Below are 20962 nucleotides of genomic sequence, written 5' to 3' on the forward strand. Positions count from 1 at the left end.
CAAGCTCACAAAGAAGCTAGATATGTGAAGAGAAACATTTCATTGTAGGGTACAAATGTGGATTATACATGACCAAATAAAGGAATCCATCTGGCCTTATTTTACATATACCCTCTTCCACTGGGGTTGCTTGTGTAGTAGCATTCCAACAGTTCTCTTTTCTCCACTACTTCTGTTTGACCACTGACTTTGGGAGGTCAGGGGTTCAAATCCCAAACAGGATGTCTCTAGTGTGGTCCTTTACTTTACCCACCTACCTCACTGACAATGAAAGTTAGAAACACACTGTCAAAATGGCTTGGACATCGCCCGGGTCAACAAGGTGTGTGTCAGATGATGGAGGACCAGGGCAATCTGATGAAAAGTGGGCTACTGGAACATATATACATATGTTGTCACCTACCAGCATTCTGCCCTGCTGAACTCACCAATATTTTCCAATATGAAAATGCCACTGACAAATGAAAGGAACCAGTAGTAGTCTGGACAAATTATTCTTAACAATCATTGTTATTGTCAGAATTCATTTGTTTTGAACATAAATTGCCCCACAAAATGCACTGGATCAAACACCACTCCTTGGACTCCTAGACGGGGTACTGGGATTAAAGAGAAGATAATCTGCAAGGCCGCAGCTAATGCATGTCTGTAAGAGCTATGTGGAGGACAATCTGTGTGCATGGTTGTACCTGTGGGAGGGATGGAAGGATGGGGTGTGTATTAACAAACGATTAGTAAAGATTAAAGCCATGCCCCAGAGGGCTGTGCAGCTCAACATTGGAGGAATGACCTTTGGAGAAGTCTTGGGTCCAGCCAGGGTGCATATTGCTTTAAATGAACTAGTCATAGTAAGCAGATATGACAAGCAAAGTCATGATGAGTGCTGTACATGAAGAAGGAAAAAATAAGCATAATTTTAATGTAGCATGATAAGTCTGCAAATATAAACAGCAGTTACTGTGTTTGTGCAGTAATTATACTTGCAATAGAGACAAACGCAGTTTTCTTTCTTATTTTTTATTAATAATAAACAACTGCCCTGTTTTCATGTCTTTTCAGGTTATGAGGCACTCATACACCCAGTCTCCCCCCCCCAAAAAAACAAACAAACAACAACAAAAAAACCCAAAACAGCTTAGTGTCTCCAGGCCTTAATACAATCAATACTCCTGCCCTACATTCCCCTAATGACACAGCAGCACAAGCCACTCCAGTGAACAGTCTTTCAGTGCTAATGGCAGTCTTCTTACATACGTGAGACTTTCAGTGTTTTGAAGTAATTACATAATGTTAAACGCATAGAATAGGGAAAAAAGAACAATTGTTTCATTTTACCATGTTAAAATATGTATATAGCAAGCAATGCAATGAACTGCAAAAACTAACAATAATTTATTCCATATTATGCTGTTTTGTCACTGCAAAGCAATATCAAATGTTACACAACTTATCCAATATATGCCATTTATGAACAACTCTTCAGGTATGAGGCACTAGGTATAAGCCATTTTTGTCAGTTACAATATAGGAGCAGCAAAAGAAACAACAACAAAAAAAACAAACAAACAAAAAAACCCCAACATGATTCTGAAACAGAACTCCTGTTATTTTGATTCTTTGTGGTTATGGATTTTGTTCTAATAAATTAAAAACAACAACACAAAAACAAACGCTAATCCACATTCTTAGCATTTTCCATAAGTGAATTTAATTGAGAATAAGATTCTTGTGTAATTTAGTACAGGACTATGTTTATGCACTTGGGCAAAATGGAAGGGTATTATTTTATTATTTAACATTTAAGTGACATTTATTATTTAAAAGAAAAAATAATTGGTCAATATCATCAATTTGAGATGTACTTGTATACTGGGATTACAGCTCTATCCAAATCTAAATAGTATTGTAGTTCTCAATCCATCTTAAACAGTCTGGCAAAGAACTCAGATAGAACAAGGTTATAGGAAGGTTCCAACCTCAGAAAATGTACGTTTCTAAGGTACTAGAACTAGTAATGCATGTGTGTTATGTCTTGCCAGATGCAATTACCTGAGAATCACTGACATGGAAACCTCAACTATGTAAATAACTTTGCCATCTCTACAGCTAACCTCAGTAATTTTTTTTATTAAGATGTGCTAATGCATTTATAAACTTTATAAAATTTCAAAGTGAAAATCTGAATTATTGAACTTATGTTTTTTTCCATTTTCCACAAACTAGCTTTAATTATAGGCTTTAGCATGGCAGGGAGGATCATGTTTTGTAATGTTATAGGAGCCATCATCGCTTAATAGATAAAGAAAGGTAAAGATAGATCCTAGTTCTAAATGAGAAAGAAGGAGCTATCTATGATTGCTTTGATGTTAGTGGGGACTGTTGCACTGCATTTTGCCTTTCTTGGTACAAGTTACTAGATCCATCTTTAGTCGAAAGAAAAAAAATAAAAGTAAAATTCCTTATGATATAAAGAAGCAATGTCAAAAAAATGAAAAGCATTTCTTCAATTTGTGAAGAGTAGCCTTTTAATTCCAAGACTGCCAAAGATTATATTCTGCATGTGTCAGATTAATAGTAGTATTTTTCTTTTTCTTTTTTTACATTTTTTTTCAGTTGCAAACATTTTTTTCTACATTAATTTATTTTAGAAAACATCTTTAAAGCATTTTTAATTATTACACTGTTGACCTAGCAAAAAAAAAAAGTTACTGATGTCTTTATATTGCCAATATACATCTTAAAAAACTGCAGTGCGTTATGTTCATTTGTTTCAATAAATTCATGAGAGCTCTATGACAAACTGCAATCTGCAATATAGGATGTCCTACTGTCTAGTATGATAAACATACAAATAACATCAGTAGATTCTTTGCACACAACAATCTTCATCAGTAGATTCTTTACACACAAGAATTCAACTGCTGTAAAATGATCATTTTTGCTATTTGGTATAAATTCAAAATAGTTGGAAAATGATTTAAAATTTGTAAATCAAACTTAACTTCAAATTTCTAATTATTTCAGATTCATATCCCATATTATTTCAATTCAAGAATTCAGAATTCAATAAAAATGGCCTATTAAATTGTAATTCAGAGACAGTACTTTTTAGATTAGAGATTAGTTTGTGATACATTCAGACATTACTGTAAGCTTTGTGAAAATGAAGACTTGCATTTGGTGACCTAGATCAGTTGTATCGTTAAGCAAGGAAATCACACAGAATCTGAAACATTAAAAAAAAATAAATGTATGTGAACATGGCACAAATAAGTTCTATGGAAGTCAGAATATGTACGAGAGAAAATCAAACATCTTAAAAAATAATTAAAGGGGCTAAAGAGACCAATATTAACAATGCAGAAACCCCCCCCCCCCTCCAAAAAAACCAAAAAACAAAAACGTGTTATTAAGGTACTGCTGTTGCCACACTGAATTTGGTCCATTTATTTTACTAGAAAACAGAAGGGGAAAAAAAAGGCAACATATCACATTAATAAAAATGAAACAAAAACATCTTTACAAAGTAAACAACAAAATGATAACTTCATAACTTCATCCCCTGCAGATGTTAAAAATATAAATTTTTCACTATACACATGTGAAGACCGCTCAGTGGTTGCTTCACTTTATGGAAGAGCAGAACTTCCTACCCCACATATTGTCACTGCTCTAATGTCACAACCTCGACAGCCTGTCCATCCAACGTTACAGTGTTGTCAATGCGTGTGGCAACAGGAGCCATGGCAACCTGAACAGGCCGACTTCCTTGGGCCAAACTGGTAACTACAGTCTGATACATACTGACTGGAATCTGGACTAAACCTGAGGGGGGAAAAAAGTGAAACAGTTAAAAATAAATCTGTACTCTGATCCTCCATAGATCAAATGGCAAGTCACTTTGAAATAAAACATACTATCCTAGCACTATTACTGCAATATTTTATAAATGTATTATAATGTAGATCTGTACCAAGATGAATTATAGTATTTTTCCATTAATTATAACAATGGCTATATTCTACTTATACATATGACAGAATAAATAAATAGATTAAGACAATTAAGACAGTCAGGGGTTTATCACAAAGTTATTCTTAAAAAAGTTATTCTTTTGCTTAACCTGCTTTTTCCAGTGCACTAATCAAAAGTATGGCTTCAAATAAAGGGACAAAATGGGGGAAGGCTTCCTGGGATAAAGATGACATTGTGACCTGTGATATAATTCTTGTATGATTCTTGTAATACAGAATAATACTGAAGACTTTGTTACTTTTACAAAATGGTTTTATTCTCACTAAAATATTATCCCCTCCCCCTTTGTTATTCATTGCTTCAATTGAATTAAAAGCTTGCCAATCCTGTATGCAACACACAAGAGTATTTTTGAAAAGGATAAACAGACAATATAAACTACTAAATAAATATCTACATTTAATAGTCCCTATGTTGAGAATTTAAATCATTATACAAATGAACAGTATATAAAAAAACTTCTAGTTTATTCAAACATGTCATTAACATCAAATGTGGAGTTAAAATTCAGTTTTGGCTCTGTCACGTTAACACTGATTACTTTTTGTCTGTCAAGTTGTTCTCTACTTATTTTTTTAAACATTTTTTTTTTTTATTCTAGGTCATGAACAGTACTTGAAAACACTGAAGACATACAGCAGGCTCAATAAACAAAAATGGCCTTCAGTTAGCTGGTTATCTGAGACCATTAGAGGATGGGAGTTTGTGTATGCATCTGTGAGTGAGTTGCAGTTCATGTTGAGAGCCAGCGAAGTGAGCAGAGAGGGGGTGATGCAATACACAAGGAAATGGGCAGGGCTACTGTGCTGCACTGCAGTGAAACAATGAGGCAACTGAGCCGTCCACGCCCAGCTCTTAAAACCCTTGGTTCTTTCCTCTCTCCATCATATCTAATATGAAATGTCCTGTTTAAGATAATCCTTAGATTTGTAAGTTTTACTTTTCAGATTCCCTCTTCATAAATTCATTCGATAATCTTAGTTGATTAAAAACAAATGTTTAAAACACTAACATTTGGTTTGACCAAATTTCTTGCCCAATATTTAACTACATAATTCTATTTAGGACTGTAAGCACAGAATCTCCAATGCATGCCAGATCAGGCTCCACATTCAACAAAAGCTACACTGATATGTTAATTAAAAAGTGCCTGTATGATTTTAGTGGTTTATGTGAAGCATCATTTTGTTGTGAAGCACCTCCATTTTCCCCACATTCACCATGACATTGAGGACTGCTGAAAGGCAGAGAAGGAGGCACCAAATAAAACAAATTAGTCCTAGGCACCTCAGGGAGACCACTTCAAAGCTGCCCATTTTACTGATCGAGTAGGTCAATAAACTCAGACTGCCTGGAAAGTATATGCTGTTGACTGTGCTCTCAACCTTTTAAAGACACAATATCAAACATTTTAAATAATACAATAATGTAAACCTGGTGCACATCCTGAGTCTTTACAATACCCTTCAATCACCCATCCAGACTTAACCATTCTAAAGGTTCTACCTATTTTTATTTGGTCTAATCAAGCATTGCCTACATGTTTACCCAAAGATATTTGAAGGATGTTCTGCTTAAAACTAATTTATGCAAAAAATTCTTTATGCATCTTATCATATGGGAATACACTTGCTTAATTCTTAAGTCAGTCTTGGAGATATTTTTTATTCGAAGTATTTTAATTAATCCAGTGTAGCTCAAAATTAAATTTAATGCTTAACAAATACTCTGTGTGAGTATGTGTAAGTGTTCCCAGGGTTGCTTTGCTCAAGCTAGCTGACAGCTGGTCTTGTGATTAGACTATGCACTGATAATGGAGAGGATCAAAGCCCTCTAAGAGGGCCCATAGGGACCTGCCAGCCACCTGTGGTTACAATGGATTGGTGGGGGGTGGGGTGCATCAGGACTCCAGCAGGCTAGCAATAACTAGTATAGTAACTAATGTCTGTTATGCCATCAGAAAACCATTTGAATTGTGATAATAAGCAAATGTTTGAACACTAACAAACTTTTTTTTTCTTACCACTGGCATACATAGATTTACTTTTAGACATGTATGGTACATGTATGACTTCTTCATCAAACATGTAGGTATAAACCACACCTATGGAATAATGATGCAACACAGTACACAGACAGTACATCACAGTTGTGGCAAAACATGGATTAGTGAGAAATATGGAGGCTGGAATGGATAACATAGGTCACACATGCACACCATCTGTCCTAGGAACACCCAAAGGATTATTACAGACTAGCTTGCATACTTACTCTCTCTACTCCTGTATGATCTTATAATACATATTCTATATACAAAATATGTATTGATGTATGTAAACATGGCTTACTATTGTTACAGTATCTGTATGGTACCTTTTATTATTGTTGTGTAAAGATAATAGATTTCTCTAATACTTCTAATCCAAGTAAAAGTATATTTCAGCATGTTGCAAGAATATTACTTATGCCACCCTTGACTACTAAATACTGTGGCATATCATACAAGACAGAAAATATTGATCCATTAAATTGTTAAGACAATAATTCAAATAGCTATAGAAAAAAGAAAAAAAAATCAGATTTGCCTAAAAAGGTAATAAACATTATATGCATATTTAGTGTAAATCCAGTAACTATGTGATTGATGTAAGAATAATCTACTTTACTAATTGTTTATTATTATTCTGTCATACTTGTCTGATATTTTCCATGACAAAACAGCTTAATTTTATATTAGTATCAAAATGGCAGTTGCAAAAACAAAAGACTAAAGCAATTACCATAAAATATCCTTAAAAGGAAAAGGTGGAGTGCGTAAAATATTAACCTATTATATTAAAAGTTTAAGTAAGAAGGTACAATATGATAAGGGTTATACCATTGGCATCTTGCACTCCAGTCAGAGCTCCTACTGCAGCTGCTGTCTCTCCTGCCAGAACGATCTGCCCACCTCCCTGAAGCGTAGCCTCTGCCAGCGTTGCCACTGCATGGGCGGCTGCCTCACTGTTAACATATACATACATTATGCTGATTTTCAGAGACAGCAGTTTTATTCCCCCCAGCTTTTATCAAAACATAAATAAAACTAATAAAAATAAATCTTAATAATGTACTTTAGCAAGTTTTTTAATTCAGTTCATTCAGTGGTCTTTTGTCTAATGCCCTGATGGTTTTCTTCTGGCTCTTTATGATTACTAGATAAGCTCTATAAAACAAATAAAGAGATCCTTATCTGACACACTAACCAGTGTACACTGCCCTCTGTTGGATGGATCTTTGCTACAACCATCCCTACTGACCACTATCGTCTTCAGTACATTCACTCATGTGTGCCCAAACCATAGAGGATAATGGATCCTCAGCCTAATTGGGTTGGGGGAGGGGGAATAGGAACAGAATGTTCCAGTAGTAGTGCTGCTGTCTGTTCTCTATTACTGCTTACCTGTGATAAACAAGATGTAAATGAGCCATGTGATCCCATGTAACAGGTCTCTAAAGAAATACATCTGGGAATATGACTGTGCTAGGGACCAGTGCAGTTTCATATTTTACAAAGCCTTCTTTATTTCCCTTAGTCACATTTTGCTTTAACCCCCCCCCCCCAAAAAAAACCCAGCAGTTCATCCCTTGTTTACCTATTAAGCGCCATGGTGACTGTTGCTCCTGGCTGTATCTCCTGGGAAGCAGCAACAGCAGCCTCTGCTAAGGAAGCCACTGCTTGAGTGGCCTCAGACGCCTGTGTGGTTTGGATAGTCATCTCACCTCCCTGCAGTGTTGCCCAGTTCTGCTCAACCTGAAAGCAAGAGAAAACAAAAATCACTGCAAATGGTCACCAGATCTACAAGTTTGAGTGAGGATATGCCTATGATGGAACACATGTATTGAGAGAAGATTCTGTTTATAGGACTGTTTCAGGCTTTGAGTAAAGTCTAATATCCTCTCAACGATTGAGAGATGACTGTTTTAGGTATAGATATTTGCAATTTTGTAAAGAACAATATCCTCTCAGTGATTGAGAGAAGAAAGTACCCTCTCAGGGAATTAGAGGAGACTGTACAATAGACTCCAGGGTATGCCATCAACCATGTATGTTTCTTTTACATTTGCCATACTCTTAAATTTGCACCTTGTTTTTAAATTACAACTTCATTTTTATTTCCTTAATGCGTGGAAATGTGATTCTACATGACCTATATATTAACTCATTATTAAATTAATGTCCAATTTTAAACTACTCATTTGCCAAAGTCTCTTAATTTCTTGTATTCTTTTAAATTCTTTAAACTACTGAATCCATTTTCCTCCTTTTAATTTTAAATTATTTTTAAATTGACTTCATTTATACTATTCATTCCTTTAATTTTTCCTTCACTGTATTTTAAACTATTTAATTTCTTTTAATTTTGACTTCTCTGTAAATCACTTTGTAAACTAAGAGGGGTATATAAATAAAGTTTATTATTGCATGTGTATCTGTTTTTTTTTTTCCTTCTTTCTCTTCTTACCTCCCCATCTGTCACTGTTGAATAGTTGACCTGGGCAACAGTAACGGTGCCTGGCAATTCTGATGCATCAGTGAGTGTGGCGACAGTTGCTCCAGTGCCCACCTGTTAGGTAAATAACAACATCTAAATGCGATGCTGACAAGTTTATCAAATGTAATCTTTAATAAATCTGTGAAGACTAGGAATTAGGGTACCGAGATTTGGGGACTCCACTACAAGCCTAAATACCATACTGAATATTTTACTTTACTTGACTGTTTACAATTTTGGATTGTTTTTTTATTACATTTTATTACATTATACTGAAATGATTAAAATACATCTTAATTCTGACACCACTACATTTATCTAATGCCTTGTTACTTTTGTGAGTTCATATATTGCATGCATTTTAAGACAGAATGAAGAGACTTGATAATTAATTACCTATTATTATTTACATTTGCTTTTAAAATTAAAAATTTATGAATAAAAAAAAATGTGGGGTGGATCACATTGATTTATATGTCTGCCATATGTAAACCCATTCTCACACACACACAAAATCTGAGCAAAAGCACCTTCAGTGTATGGAAATTTTAAAATATCCCAAGAGGCAATCCATGATCACAGTAATAAAGGCACTAAAACTGCTTTATTTCCACTGAACCATAGCATCAATTAGACCTCACAATTCAAGATGCTAAACAATGATTCGTGATTTTATGGATCCTTCAGTTAGACTACAGTAATGCCATCATTCATTTTATACCTTTAAATTTTAACTTATTATTCTTTCACTTTTTATTCTTTATGTTATTTCATTTTAAATTATTCCTGCAAATATAGTAAATACATACTGTGGAGCACTTTGAGCTGCATTTTAATGAATGAATGAAATAAACAAATTCTTCAACGGTGCTACATAAGTTTATTGTTAATATTCCTGGACTGCCTAGCTGACTAACCAAGACCAATTGCTGAAAGCAGCATGTGCAATGGGTCTCAAAATGATATTTACTGTTATCATCATCACTATATATGAGGACACATTTCATGTGAATGAAAAAAACAAAACAAAACAAAACATTGGCTTGCTTAGGACCTGCAAACATGAGCAACTATAAACAGGCACATGTATTATGCAACATGAAAGATCAGTCATATCAATTATTTCTCAGATACCATAGTCAAGCATTTCAGGGAGAAATACTTATTATATGCACTGTACTTTACTATGTATTGTTAGCCATTGCTAAAAGCAGCATATTCAAGGCAAAAAGTGGTTTACTCATTAGGGATCTGGACCCACACACAAAGCAGGTAAAGTTGCTTTGTGACAATGTGTGTTGTAAAATCACTATATAAATAATTCTGACTTGGTAGTATTTTGGCACTCTATGCAGCAAGATAGCAAGCCTCTAGAAATATTTTCATACATATTTTCAAACATATTTCTGACAGTAAGACCAGTAAGACACACAGGACAATTCAAATTCAATGCTTCCTTTAGAGATTTCCAAGCATCTTAGATATACTGCTGGCACATGAAAAATGCTACGTAGTGGATGGCAGTCCAGTGAAAGTAGGCATGCCTAGGTGTCTTTTTCAAGAGGTTGTGTACTCTCTCTCTCCTATCTATTACAGAAACAGTCTAATCCTGAGCTCATGCATCAGAAGTGGCTGGATAGCGCTATCCTAAAGAGCCTTATGCCACCCCTGACGTTACGAGCCGCAGCTCAAAAAGATGCTGTCATTGGCTGCATGTGCCTCGGATGAAAACTTCTGATAGTTTTCGCCTTCCCTGGTTGGCAGCTGTTGTGTGATATGGAATTACCTGACAGCTGGGAATTGGCTATAAATAAAATAGGTAGAAAAAGCAGGAGAAAAAATAAAAAAATAAAAAAAGAAGGAAGAAGTATCTGCACTGAAGTCCAGATATTTCTATAAAAGATACTAAAGACCATACATGTTCTGAAGGGCCCCAACAAGCTCACCTGTATAAGTGAGACAGTTCCATCAGGATTGCTGATCGTCTGTACCACTGTTTGTGAGGGCACTAAATGTGCAATGCTATGTGTAGCTGCTGCAGCAACCTGTTGAGGGTTGACCTGCTGGTCCTCAAAAGCATAGAGTAGATCCTCTCTACCATGCTGCTTGTAGCAGTTCTTAACAATAGTCCTCAGGGCCTGCGTCCATGACACCTGTTTTCAAAAGGGGTACACTCACAAATGAGATGCTATGATGCAATATGGGTGTGATATTTCTTGGGCAAGCCTTTTTAACAGAAGGGCAAACTACAGATCAGTCTTAATGTTTCATTTTTAACCTTATCAAATTATAAAAAATCTCTCAGAAAGAATCTCTGCATCTAAATAATGAGGTATGAGATTTAAACCTCTAACTGCGAACAGGAATTACAGTGACCATACCCGCTGTTTCTGGTCCTCTGTGCGTACATCACTTCGCACATTAGCCCAGGGAATGTCCTCTGGCCACCAGACCGGCTTGCAGCTCTCCTTACCCCAGCCAGGCTTCCCCCGGCCCGTTGAGTACTTCAGCATCTCAGGAATAAAAGCTCGCAGCTGGGCCTGAGGAGAGGTAATCAACAGGCACAAACTCAGTTTAATGACTGTAGAAATGTTATTTGCAAAACACAGAACTTAACTGAATTCATCACTACTAGTAATGAATCACTACTAGTAATGAGTACACCATGAGAAATATCTTCCAATAGACAATAAATTCAAAATTTTATGAATCAGATGAGTGTAGACAGAGAAACAACAGTTAGCCTATCAAATGCTTTCTGAATCCTGACTAGCTTATAGTGGCTATCATTTTCAAAATACTAAGTTACCTTTAGAAAACCCATTACAAGCCAGCACAGGAGACGCTGAAAACCACATTTCAGTTTGATCAGACAAAACAGATGCTGATAAACAGATTTATATTTTAGTAGAATGTTTTAAAAGGTGTGTGACAAATTTACTGGCTACCTCAACTTTGTGCCAGGCATTCATGAGTGAATAACAGCTATCCCAAGTTCTACCTCTGAATAATAGAGTTGTTCCATGTATCAATATTGTTTATAAATGTCATATTGCTGATCATTCCTGAAGTTCAGCTTTAATATAAATTTTAAGACTAATTTTGCAATGGGCCACAAATACCTAGGTCTCAGTGAGAAAAGGAAGTTTAGGTAAATTTAGGTAAATTAGCTCAATATATGGAAGAAATTATTGGATCTTGTGAATGCTTTTAAAGTTTGGATGCAAAGCCTGGGGGGAAAAGAAGCATGCCAACCAGTGTATCCTCAGTTTCCTCAGGGTGATGATACTTTTGCCAAGCAAATTTAGTGTTTTTACATCTTATGTTCTTACATCTTATGGTCTCTACCCATTAGAACCTCTACTCTTTTGGAACCTGGGAAAAAAAGAGCTTGGCCTATGGATAGCTGTTAACAATACTGTGTCACAGTGACAGAAGTGCAATTTATTTTCTGAGGAAAGCATCACCAGTACACGCTGAAAAAAAGTTTATCCTTAGATACAAGCCATACTTATGAAATTGAAAACCTACTTTAAACCTTTAAGTTGTTAAGCTTTACTTAACATAAATCAGTTAGTTTAATAAAGTAGTCGGTATTAGTTTTTAGTTCTAAACTCAGAAAAACATGTTGAATGAAAGCATAATTGAGAGTAATTTCAAATGTCCAGTCGAATACAAGTTTAACCCATTTTTAAATCTGAGTTCAGGACATCCTTCATGAGACATTTTCATGCCTATTCCATTTTACAGCTTCATACAGAACTGAACTTCAGAGCACTTTCTCAGATCATATAAATAAAACAACTTGCTAGCCAATTATTATTTCAGGTATGACTGTCAGTTTTATCTTTAGGGCACAAGTAGCACCTTTGAACGCAGTTCATTAAATTTATAGGGCAAATGCTGTGGTCAATAAGTTAACTTATCTATGCTATGCAAGTAGCTAACGTTAAGATAGCAATAATTAGCATAAGGTTAGTTAACCATCCATAACATCAGTTAGCCATTTTCCTTCACAACATATTAAAACACATTCCTGTACATCTAATAATGTATATTTGTTTTAATGCTTACATTATACTCATGAAGAGACCTGTGTAATCTTAGCCTGCCTCAACAATTGCTTGGATTAAGTCCTGGAAGACTGCAAGATAAAACAAACCTTTGCTATGCCTGGCTGAGTAGACAAATTCCCCTTAGTTTGACTAAATTTAGATGCGTTTTGTTGCAATTTTACTGCACACTGGAAAGTAACCAAGCTCACAGCAAGCATTTCAACATTTACCTGTTTTTCAATATAATTTTAATATAGAGTAACTTTGTATATGTCTATGTATATTATAAAAATAGAAGTTCACTGTTCTACTGTAGTTGTGATCTTTTTGTTTACCAATTCCTTTTGAATCTGACTTTTCAAAATCACCTTTAGAGCATTAACAAATATTATTCTTCAGCATACAAAGTTAATCTTCTTTAAAAACATTTAACTGGCTTTGTTGGATCAAAATTTGTTTAGAAAACTTACATGTATAATTTGACATTTTTCTGAATTTTCAGAGCCAACACCTTTCTTTGTTCTTTTCTAGTGCTCATGGGATAGCTGTGCACATTTTGCAACACTGTTGTTTCTGGAAAAAGGAGCCCTCTTAAATCATTGATTACACTATGACTTATCAGTCTCAACCATGCCTTTATTCTGCTTGCCCTTGCTCTTTTAAGATAATGAGTGCATTTTATTCACATTTGTCAAGATAGCACTTCACACATGAAACAAATATGATAAGCCCTTTCATTTTAACATCAGAATTGTGGCTCCAGGGAAAAAAAACAAAAAAAAAAAACAAAAAAAAAACTTGCCCATCTTAGAAAGCATCTAAAGAGTCTAGAAACTGTTGTCTGTGTATTTAACCCACTGCAATTTTCAAACAAATGTCTATGGCATTTTTGTTGCCCAAAAAAGTAGAAGGTTTCTCTCACTGATTATAAACATCAACATACAGAGGAGTGTAAACTGAAATGTTGATGACAGCACTATAATTCGCAATGTGCAAATATTTGCCATCAATTAAAGAAAATGATTACTTTCCAAATTTTGCTTTGAAAAACAGAAAAACTGCTTCAGTGTTGCTTAAATTAGAAAATATATTTCATGCTGAAGGTACATTGACCAGTTGATTAAAAATATTCAGGACATTTCTACTGTGGCATCAGCTGAGACATTCAGGTATATTGCTGAAAAGACTGCAAAAACATAATTGTAACATTTGATGCATCAGTCATAAGTGGCTTGATTAATCAACTACAGTTAAGCAGCAAAACTGTCATACTACCTAAACTGACCAAGAAGCTCCACATGCTTGGACTTCCCGACTACGCTCTGCAACTGGGTCCTGAACTTTCTAACAGGAAGTCTGCAGTCTGTCAGAATCAGCAACTGTACATCAAGTACAGAAAGCATAAACACAGTGAACTCCCCCAGGGCTGTGTGCTGGGTCCCATGCTCTGAACTCTTAACGTAAAGAACAAATCCCGTATCACTAAATTTGCTGATGATGCTATAGTCACTTGACTCGATTACTGATGATGATGCAACAGGGAGGTGACGGATCTGGAGGCATGATACCAGGACATGGTGCCAGGTTGATATTTAATCTTTCCTTACATACCAACTACACAGGACATGATTGTTGATCCAATGAGGAGGGAGTATCACACATCACTGCACATAGATGAGGTGGAGAGGCTGAAGACAGCTCACATCTCACACAACACATATCATATGGTAAAGAAGACACAGTAATGTTTGTACTTCCTGAAAAGGTTAGCTAAAATCCTTAGCAACTTATACAGGGGTACCACATGATAAAGACCATTCTCAACAGAAGCATCACAGTCTGGTGTGGGAATTGTTCTGCATAGGACCAAAAGGCTCTCCAGAGTGTGGTGAAGTTGGCCAGAACCACCACAGGAGCAGCCTTGACATCTCTGGTGGATATTTACCACACCAAGGTCATCGGAAGAGCACACACCACAGACAGATATAAAGCAAAAGGACTTGCTCATGGTAGCCAACAGACGTGCTTTTAAGAGTCACTAACCTTGCTGCAAATTTCAGATGCTGTTTTACAGTTCCATGTTAGCTAGTGGAGAATCAGATGTTCCACAGTATTAACTGTGAGCTCAATAATACACCTAAAGACACTTTCAAGTTAATGAAGGAAACAAACTTGTATGAAAAGTCACAAAATGAGATGTGAGTGATTCCAGAAGAGTCACAACTTGAGAAGTGTAAATAAACCTCATGCCTATTGTGAAGTATTTTGCATCCTGTAGAAGATAACTTCAATAAACAGACTGAACATGAACAGAACATGAATAATTTACCATAAACCTTCTCGCTTCAGTAAACACCTATATCAATATATAAAAATGAAATACTGGTATATTCATATTATTCCATCTACTAAGCCAGATCCAATGACTGGTCACTAAAGAAGCAGCAACAAGGGGAAGGGTTTAACTGGGTTAACTGGTCAAAATCAGTGTCCCTGATATCTTCTATTCTCAGACATGATGAGGATTATATTGCATCACAGATGCTGCCTGTTAGACTTGACATCACAGGCTAAATCTGGCTCTAAAGAAATAAACCACTCCCCCACAAGCCTGTCCCTTCTATTTAGTAATACAGCAACAGACATGCATCTTTATTAAATTGTTAGAGTAACTGGTGACATCAAAAAGGTAGTTTGCAGCAAGATGTTTTAACAGAATTTTGCATCTTAAACATGCAGTTACCACTGTCGGCCATCTGTTTTTTGATTCAGTCAATGAAATCTGAGGAAAAAATGAAGCCCTACAGCCATCTTCCTGTGCCTCTGCCCACGTCTGGTGTCTGTGCAGATGGCCTAATTACATGACCCAAACACTCCACTCAGCTGCCTCCTCCATCCCTGTGCTCTTAATCCTCCTGGGAGCCAATCAGAAACCTCAGTGCTTGTCCCTGATGAGCTGGATAATTGCACATGTACACACGCACTCAAGCACGCATGTGCACACAGGAAAAAGAAAGATGCTCATCTTATGCTGATCCCTGCACAGGTTTGATTTTCTACTAGACCAGAAAGGTGTGCCATTCTCACTAACGTCAACCCATTTTTCTCATCAGTAACAGACATCAGCTACCTTATAAGTAACTTTAAATAACAAAAAACATAGAAGACTTAAATTTAAAAGTCTTCTCTATAATTTTTCCAGCTTCAGATTTAACCAGACTATGTATACAAATAGCAAGTGTCAAAAGTGGAGAACTCACAATGCGCAAAGGTGACTTGAAATGTTCAGTTTAGACACATGCTGTGTAAGGTAATGTAAAAATGTATATGTTTATTGCACTTTTAGACACATCTTTTATCTGAAACAGTCTGTGTTACTACATTTCATTAATAAAGGAATAGCTCAGAAACTGGAATTTTCCATTTAGCATATGAGAAACAAATATCTGCCTTTTGGTGCCATCTATTGGCTGTAACCTACCTGTGTCATTTTGTCCACAGACACTGGAATACCATCAATGGTAAGTGGAGGGAGTTCAGAGCTCAGGTCCCCACCACCAGGGGGTGCGTGCTCAGCCAAGGCATTTTCCAAGTCCTCAAGAATCATACTCTTGTACTTCCTGACCTGAGAGAAAGAGATATAAGGACAGTAAATTGTACTTTTAAATTGAAAATGAGCATTAAGGCAAATAAGAGATGCACTTACCACATTCTCAAGTGGAGCAGCACCAAAGACCTTAAACACAGCATTGGGCTTTGAGGGGGAGATGCAAAGAACAATTGCCTGCTGGCCAACTCTTGTTGTATATTCATCCAGTGTAGCTCTCAGCTTTCTAGAGACAAGATCTTTCTTTAAGCTTTCAATGCTGCATTCGAAGATAATATGGAATTTGGGGATCACAACCTCAGTCAATCATACAATTATAAAGTGTAATGCATTATACTCACCTGAGCAGGCGAGTCTGTTGTCTTTTACGTATTGATGGATTTGACTCAAAGATGTGCGGTCTTTTGCGTTTTTTTCCTGTTGCCACAGCAGCAGCTGCTGCCATGCCAACTGGTCCTGCAGGGTTAATTTAAGGGCAATAACAATAGCTATTTAGAAGTTTCATCCAAAGTAATAATTAATTTTTGTAACATCATATTAACTACAAAAATCCATCAGAGACATTACACTTTTCAGATATGAATATTTTTAATAAGTTAATACATGTGCTATTACACATAGCACTAACATTTTTATTTGTATTAATTTTAGCAAAAACAGACTAGTGTGAAAATTGTATACATGATTAAAAATAGGAACAAAAATAAATATGTAGACTGTGTTCCCAAATATTAATACATTATTGTGATGCCTGAATTACAATTTTTTTTTTAATAGTGAAGTTCAACACTATGCAGTTAAATTGAAACTTTATACCATGAATTATATTGTGACATATTTGGTAACAGGGTTGAAAAAGATGACACCATTGATTACACACAAAACAGGTAACTGCCCTGTTGAACCTCCTGGTACCCAAAGGTGACTGGCTTACCCAGCTGCACACAATGTGATCATTATCATAATAAAATATCCAAATTAGGGTGTGTTCTTTGAATTGGGGAACATGAAAAAGCAAATCAGGAAGGCAGCCCTTGCTGTGGGGCCAGAAGATGTAATTAACTAATTAGGGATCAACAACCATCAGAGACAAAGCGAACTGGCTTAGTTATGAAGGTGTCAGAACTATTTCCATTGTGCAATCACAGATAGAACTATATATTTTTATTTACTCCACTACCACTGGTCAATTAATGTCAATTAATACTCAATTAATGCTGCATCCTTAACATGATGAGCTTAGTCAGGTCAGAGGTAGTATTTTTAAATGATTATATGGTGTTTTATTACTAGCCATTCAGCTCTGGTGTAGTACACTGGTGTACTTCGCTACTGCTTTATTGAAACAAAGATTTTTCATTTTTTACCAAGTTCAGAGAAACGTTTTTTTTTTTTCCTTGTATGCCCCATGGCTGATCTGTCTGAAAATTTCTGATTTCTGGCTATTTATATTTGAAAACACAAAGCCAGTGATGGTGTGCATTGTAGGTAATTGTGCACCACAGAGCCTCCAAATATCCAGTCTGGCTCAAATGTGGCAGTCAACATCATACTCTCATGTATGTGTCAGTTTCTGTGTTGATGTGACCAACTTCCTGATTTAAAAAAAAAAAAAAAAAAAAAAAAAAAAAAAGATTTAAGAGTGATAGTAATTGTAAAGAGCCCAACAACTAACAAATACAGAAGAGTACATGACATCAAAAATATTCTGTTGTTCTGGAAACTGTATACTACAATTTTGAATTTCTCTCCTGTTCTCTCATACTTTACTTTTTATATTTTATATATATATTTTCATATATATTCATATATTTCACTACTTTTGTGAATCAAAACACTTGGATAAACATATTTCAAACATGAAAATACAGTGGTGTGAAAAAATGTTTGCCCCCTTCTTGATATCTTTTTTTTTGCATGTTTGTCACACTTAAATGTTTCAGATCATCAAACAAATTTAAATATTAGACAAAGATAACACAAATAAACACATAATGCAGTTTTTTAAAATGAAGGTTATTATTATTAAAGGGGTGAAAAAGTGAGTTTAATCACATCTTTGGAAAGCTCAGTTCAATTTCTCTAGCCACACCCAGGCCTGATTAGTGCCACACCTGTTCTCAATCAAGAAATCACTTAAATAGGACCTGCCTGACAAAGTGAAGTAGACCAAAAGATCCTCAAAAGCTAGATGGCATGCTACAACCCAAAGAAATTCAGGAACAAAAAAGATATAAAGTAATTGAGATCCATCAGTCTGGAAAAGGTTATAAAGCCATTTCTAAAGTTTTTGGACTCCAGAGAACCACAGTGAGAGCCATCCACAAATGGTGAAAACATGGAACAGTGGTGAACCTACCCAGGAGTGTCCAGCCGACCAAAATTACCCCAAGAGCGCAGCGACGACTCATCCAAGAGGTCACAAAGGACTTCACAACAACAATCAAAGAACTGTAGGCCTCCCTTGCCTCAGTTAAGGTCAGTGTTCATTACTCCACCATAAGAAAGAGACTGGACAAAAATTAACTGTATGGCAGAGCTCCAAGACAAAAACCACTGCTGAGCAAAAAGAACATAAAGGCTCGTCTCAGTTTTGCCAGAAAACATCTTGATGATCCCCAAGACTTGGGAAAATACTCTGTGGACTGACGAGACAAAAGTTGAACTTTTTGGAAGGTGTATGTCCCATTACATCTGGCATAAAAGTAACAGCATTTCAGAAAAGGAACAGCAAAATATGGTGGTGGTAGTGTGATGGTCTGGGGCTGTTTTTGCTACTTCAGGACCTGGAAGACTTGATGTGGCAAATAGAACCATGAATTCTGCTGTCTACCAAAAAATCCTGAAGGAGAATATCTAGTCATCTGTTCATGAGCTCAAGCTGAAGCACACTTGGGTTCTGCAGCAGGACAATGATCCAAAACACACCAGCAAGTCCACCTCTGAATGGCTTAAAAAAAAAAAAAAAAAAAAAGACTTGAGTAGCCTAGTCAAAGTCCTGTTCTGAATCTAATTGAGATGCTGTGGCATGACCTTAAAGGCCGTTCATGCTAGAAAACCCTCCAATGTGGCCAAATTCCAACAATTCTGCAAAGATGAGTGGGCCAAAATTCCTCCACAGCGCTGTAAAAGACTAATTGTGATAACTGGCAAACATTTGATTGCAATTGTTGCAGCTAAGGGTGCCCCAACCAGTTATTAGGTTTAGGGGGCAATCACTTTCCACACAGGGCCATTTAGGTTTTGATTATTATTTTTTTCCCCTTATTAAAAACCTTCATTTAAAAACTGCATTTTGTGTTTACTTGTTATTTTTGTCTAATATTTCAATTTGTTTGATGATCTGAAACATTTAAAGTGTGACAAACATGCAAAAAAAAAAAATCAGGAAGGGGGCAAACACTTTCACACCACTGTAGTTGGTTCACATGAGTAAAGGTATGTTTTCACATGAAGTATAATACATTTGTAAACTTGGACCTCATATTTTAGCATAAGACCTAGAGCACAAATTTAGCATTTGTTTATGCAGTGCTCTAGGTCATATGGTACCTCATTACAAAGAGAGCTGAGATTGGTTTGAACATTTTGATATGAAACATATAGGTATCATGCTAAGCAAGAACCTTAAAATTCAATTTAAGAAAATATGAAAAAACAGAAAATGCCCTTAGACATCAAAGGGTTAAGGAAGATGTGAAGAAAAACATGACATTATCCCACATTCCAGAGTCACATGACCACACAGTCATTTTAGAAGGCTGAATAATCTATGCCAACTTTGGTTGGTGCTGCACAGTATTTAATGTGAGTTTTTCAAAGTGTGGTAATTAACCATAGTTTTAATCCCTAAGTGCAACTCCAACTTTATGCTAATTTTTTTAATGATTTGTACTTGTTCACTGTAACACCAGTTATCTGAAATTGCACATATAGCAGAATGATCATTCAGGATTCACAGTAACGTAGACACTTGGGCCAAGACATTCATTCACATCCAGGCCCCCCCGCATCATTTCGGTTCCATTTGAGCTCATCTAATACAGAAGAAAATGGGGGGGGAAAAAAAAAATAAATACAAAAAGCAGCTTTTATTTGTGGAGTTTATAATGTGTATTTGTGTATGGTATTCTAGATCACTGGTATATTGGACTCTAACCTGCTGTACTGGCTAGGATGTATTCTATGAGTAAACGACAAAATACTGGATAAGAGCATCTGCTAAATGCCGTAAATGCTCTACATTTCCTTATTCACTAGGGTCTTGTCGAATAAAGTGTACAGTTTTGAGCATATACATGTAAATACTCGGGAGCTACACATTATTTTCCACTATTTTCCTAGACATCTCCAAAGTGCCCAAAATCGTCTACAAATACACACAAAGTCAGTCACTATACATCGAGTGTGCAATTTATTTATTTTTTGCTAAAACATCAGTGTTCAATAACTTACTATAAGACAATATTAGTTTTCATTATAGCTTCATTGTTAAAGGCTAAACAAAATTAGCTTCATTGCTATTAGCCTAAAAGGTTGTGCTGGGCAAAATAATATTGTAATACTCTAAATGCTGTAATAGCGTAAAGAAATTGTATGCTTTTCTCTAATGCACAAATGTTAATTTATACAATTTGTAACAGGTTTGCCAATTTTTCCAACAGTGAATGGAAACATCCATTGATTTGTGATGCAAACATCGCAATCCATGCTAGACACCACTAAATTGT

The 20962-nt window shown here is 35.9% G+C and overlaps 1 protein-coding gene across 3 annotated transcripts in view; it reads right to left on the reverse strand.

Annotated features, from left to right (window-relative positions):
- Positions 1 to 998: 998 nt before the first annotated feature.
- Positions 999 to 20962, reverse strand: part of nrf1 (nuclear respiratory factor 1) — a 43170-nt gene continuing 23206 nt past the window's right edge. For all 3 annotated transcript variants that reach the window (XM_027031356.3, XM_027031357.3, XM_027031355.3), the window contains 9 exons: positions 16574 to 16688; positions 16332 to 16458; positions 16107 to 16250; positions 10952 to 11110; positions 10517 to 10723; positions 8541 to 8642; positions 7671 to 7828; positions 6914 to 7038; positions 999 to 3825 (listed from right to left, as the gene is read on the reverse strand). In XM_027031356.3, the coding sequence (XP_026887157.1) occupies positions 3665 to 3825; positions 6914 to 7038; positions 7671 to 7828; positions 8541 to 8642; positions 10517 to 10723; positions 10952 to 11110; positions 16107 to 16250; positions 16332 to 16458; positions 16574 to 16688 (1298 nt within the window). In that variant the 3' untranslated portion in view covers positions 999 to 3664. The remainder of the gene's footprint in view (positions 3826 to 6913; positions 7039 to 7670; positions 7829 to 8540; positions 8643 to 10516; positions 10724 to 10951; positions 11111 to 16106; positions 16251 to 16331; positions 16459 to 16573; positions 16689 to 20962) is intronic.

Source organism: Electrophorus electricus, chromosome 4 (genome assembly GCF_041902795.1).
Source record: "Electrophorus electricus isolate QZ-2024a chromosome 4, ASM4190279v1, whole genome shotgun sequence".
Lineage (NCBI taxonomy): Eukaryota > Metazoa > Chordata > Actinopteri > Gymnotiformes > Gymnotidae > Electrophorus > Electrophorus electricus.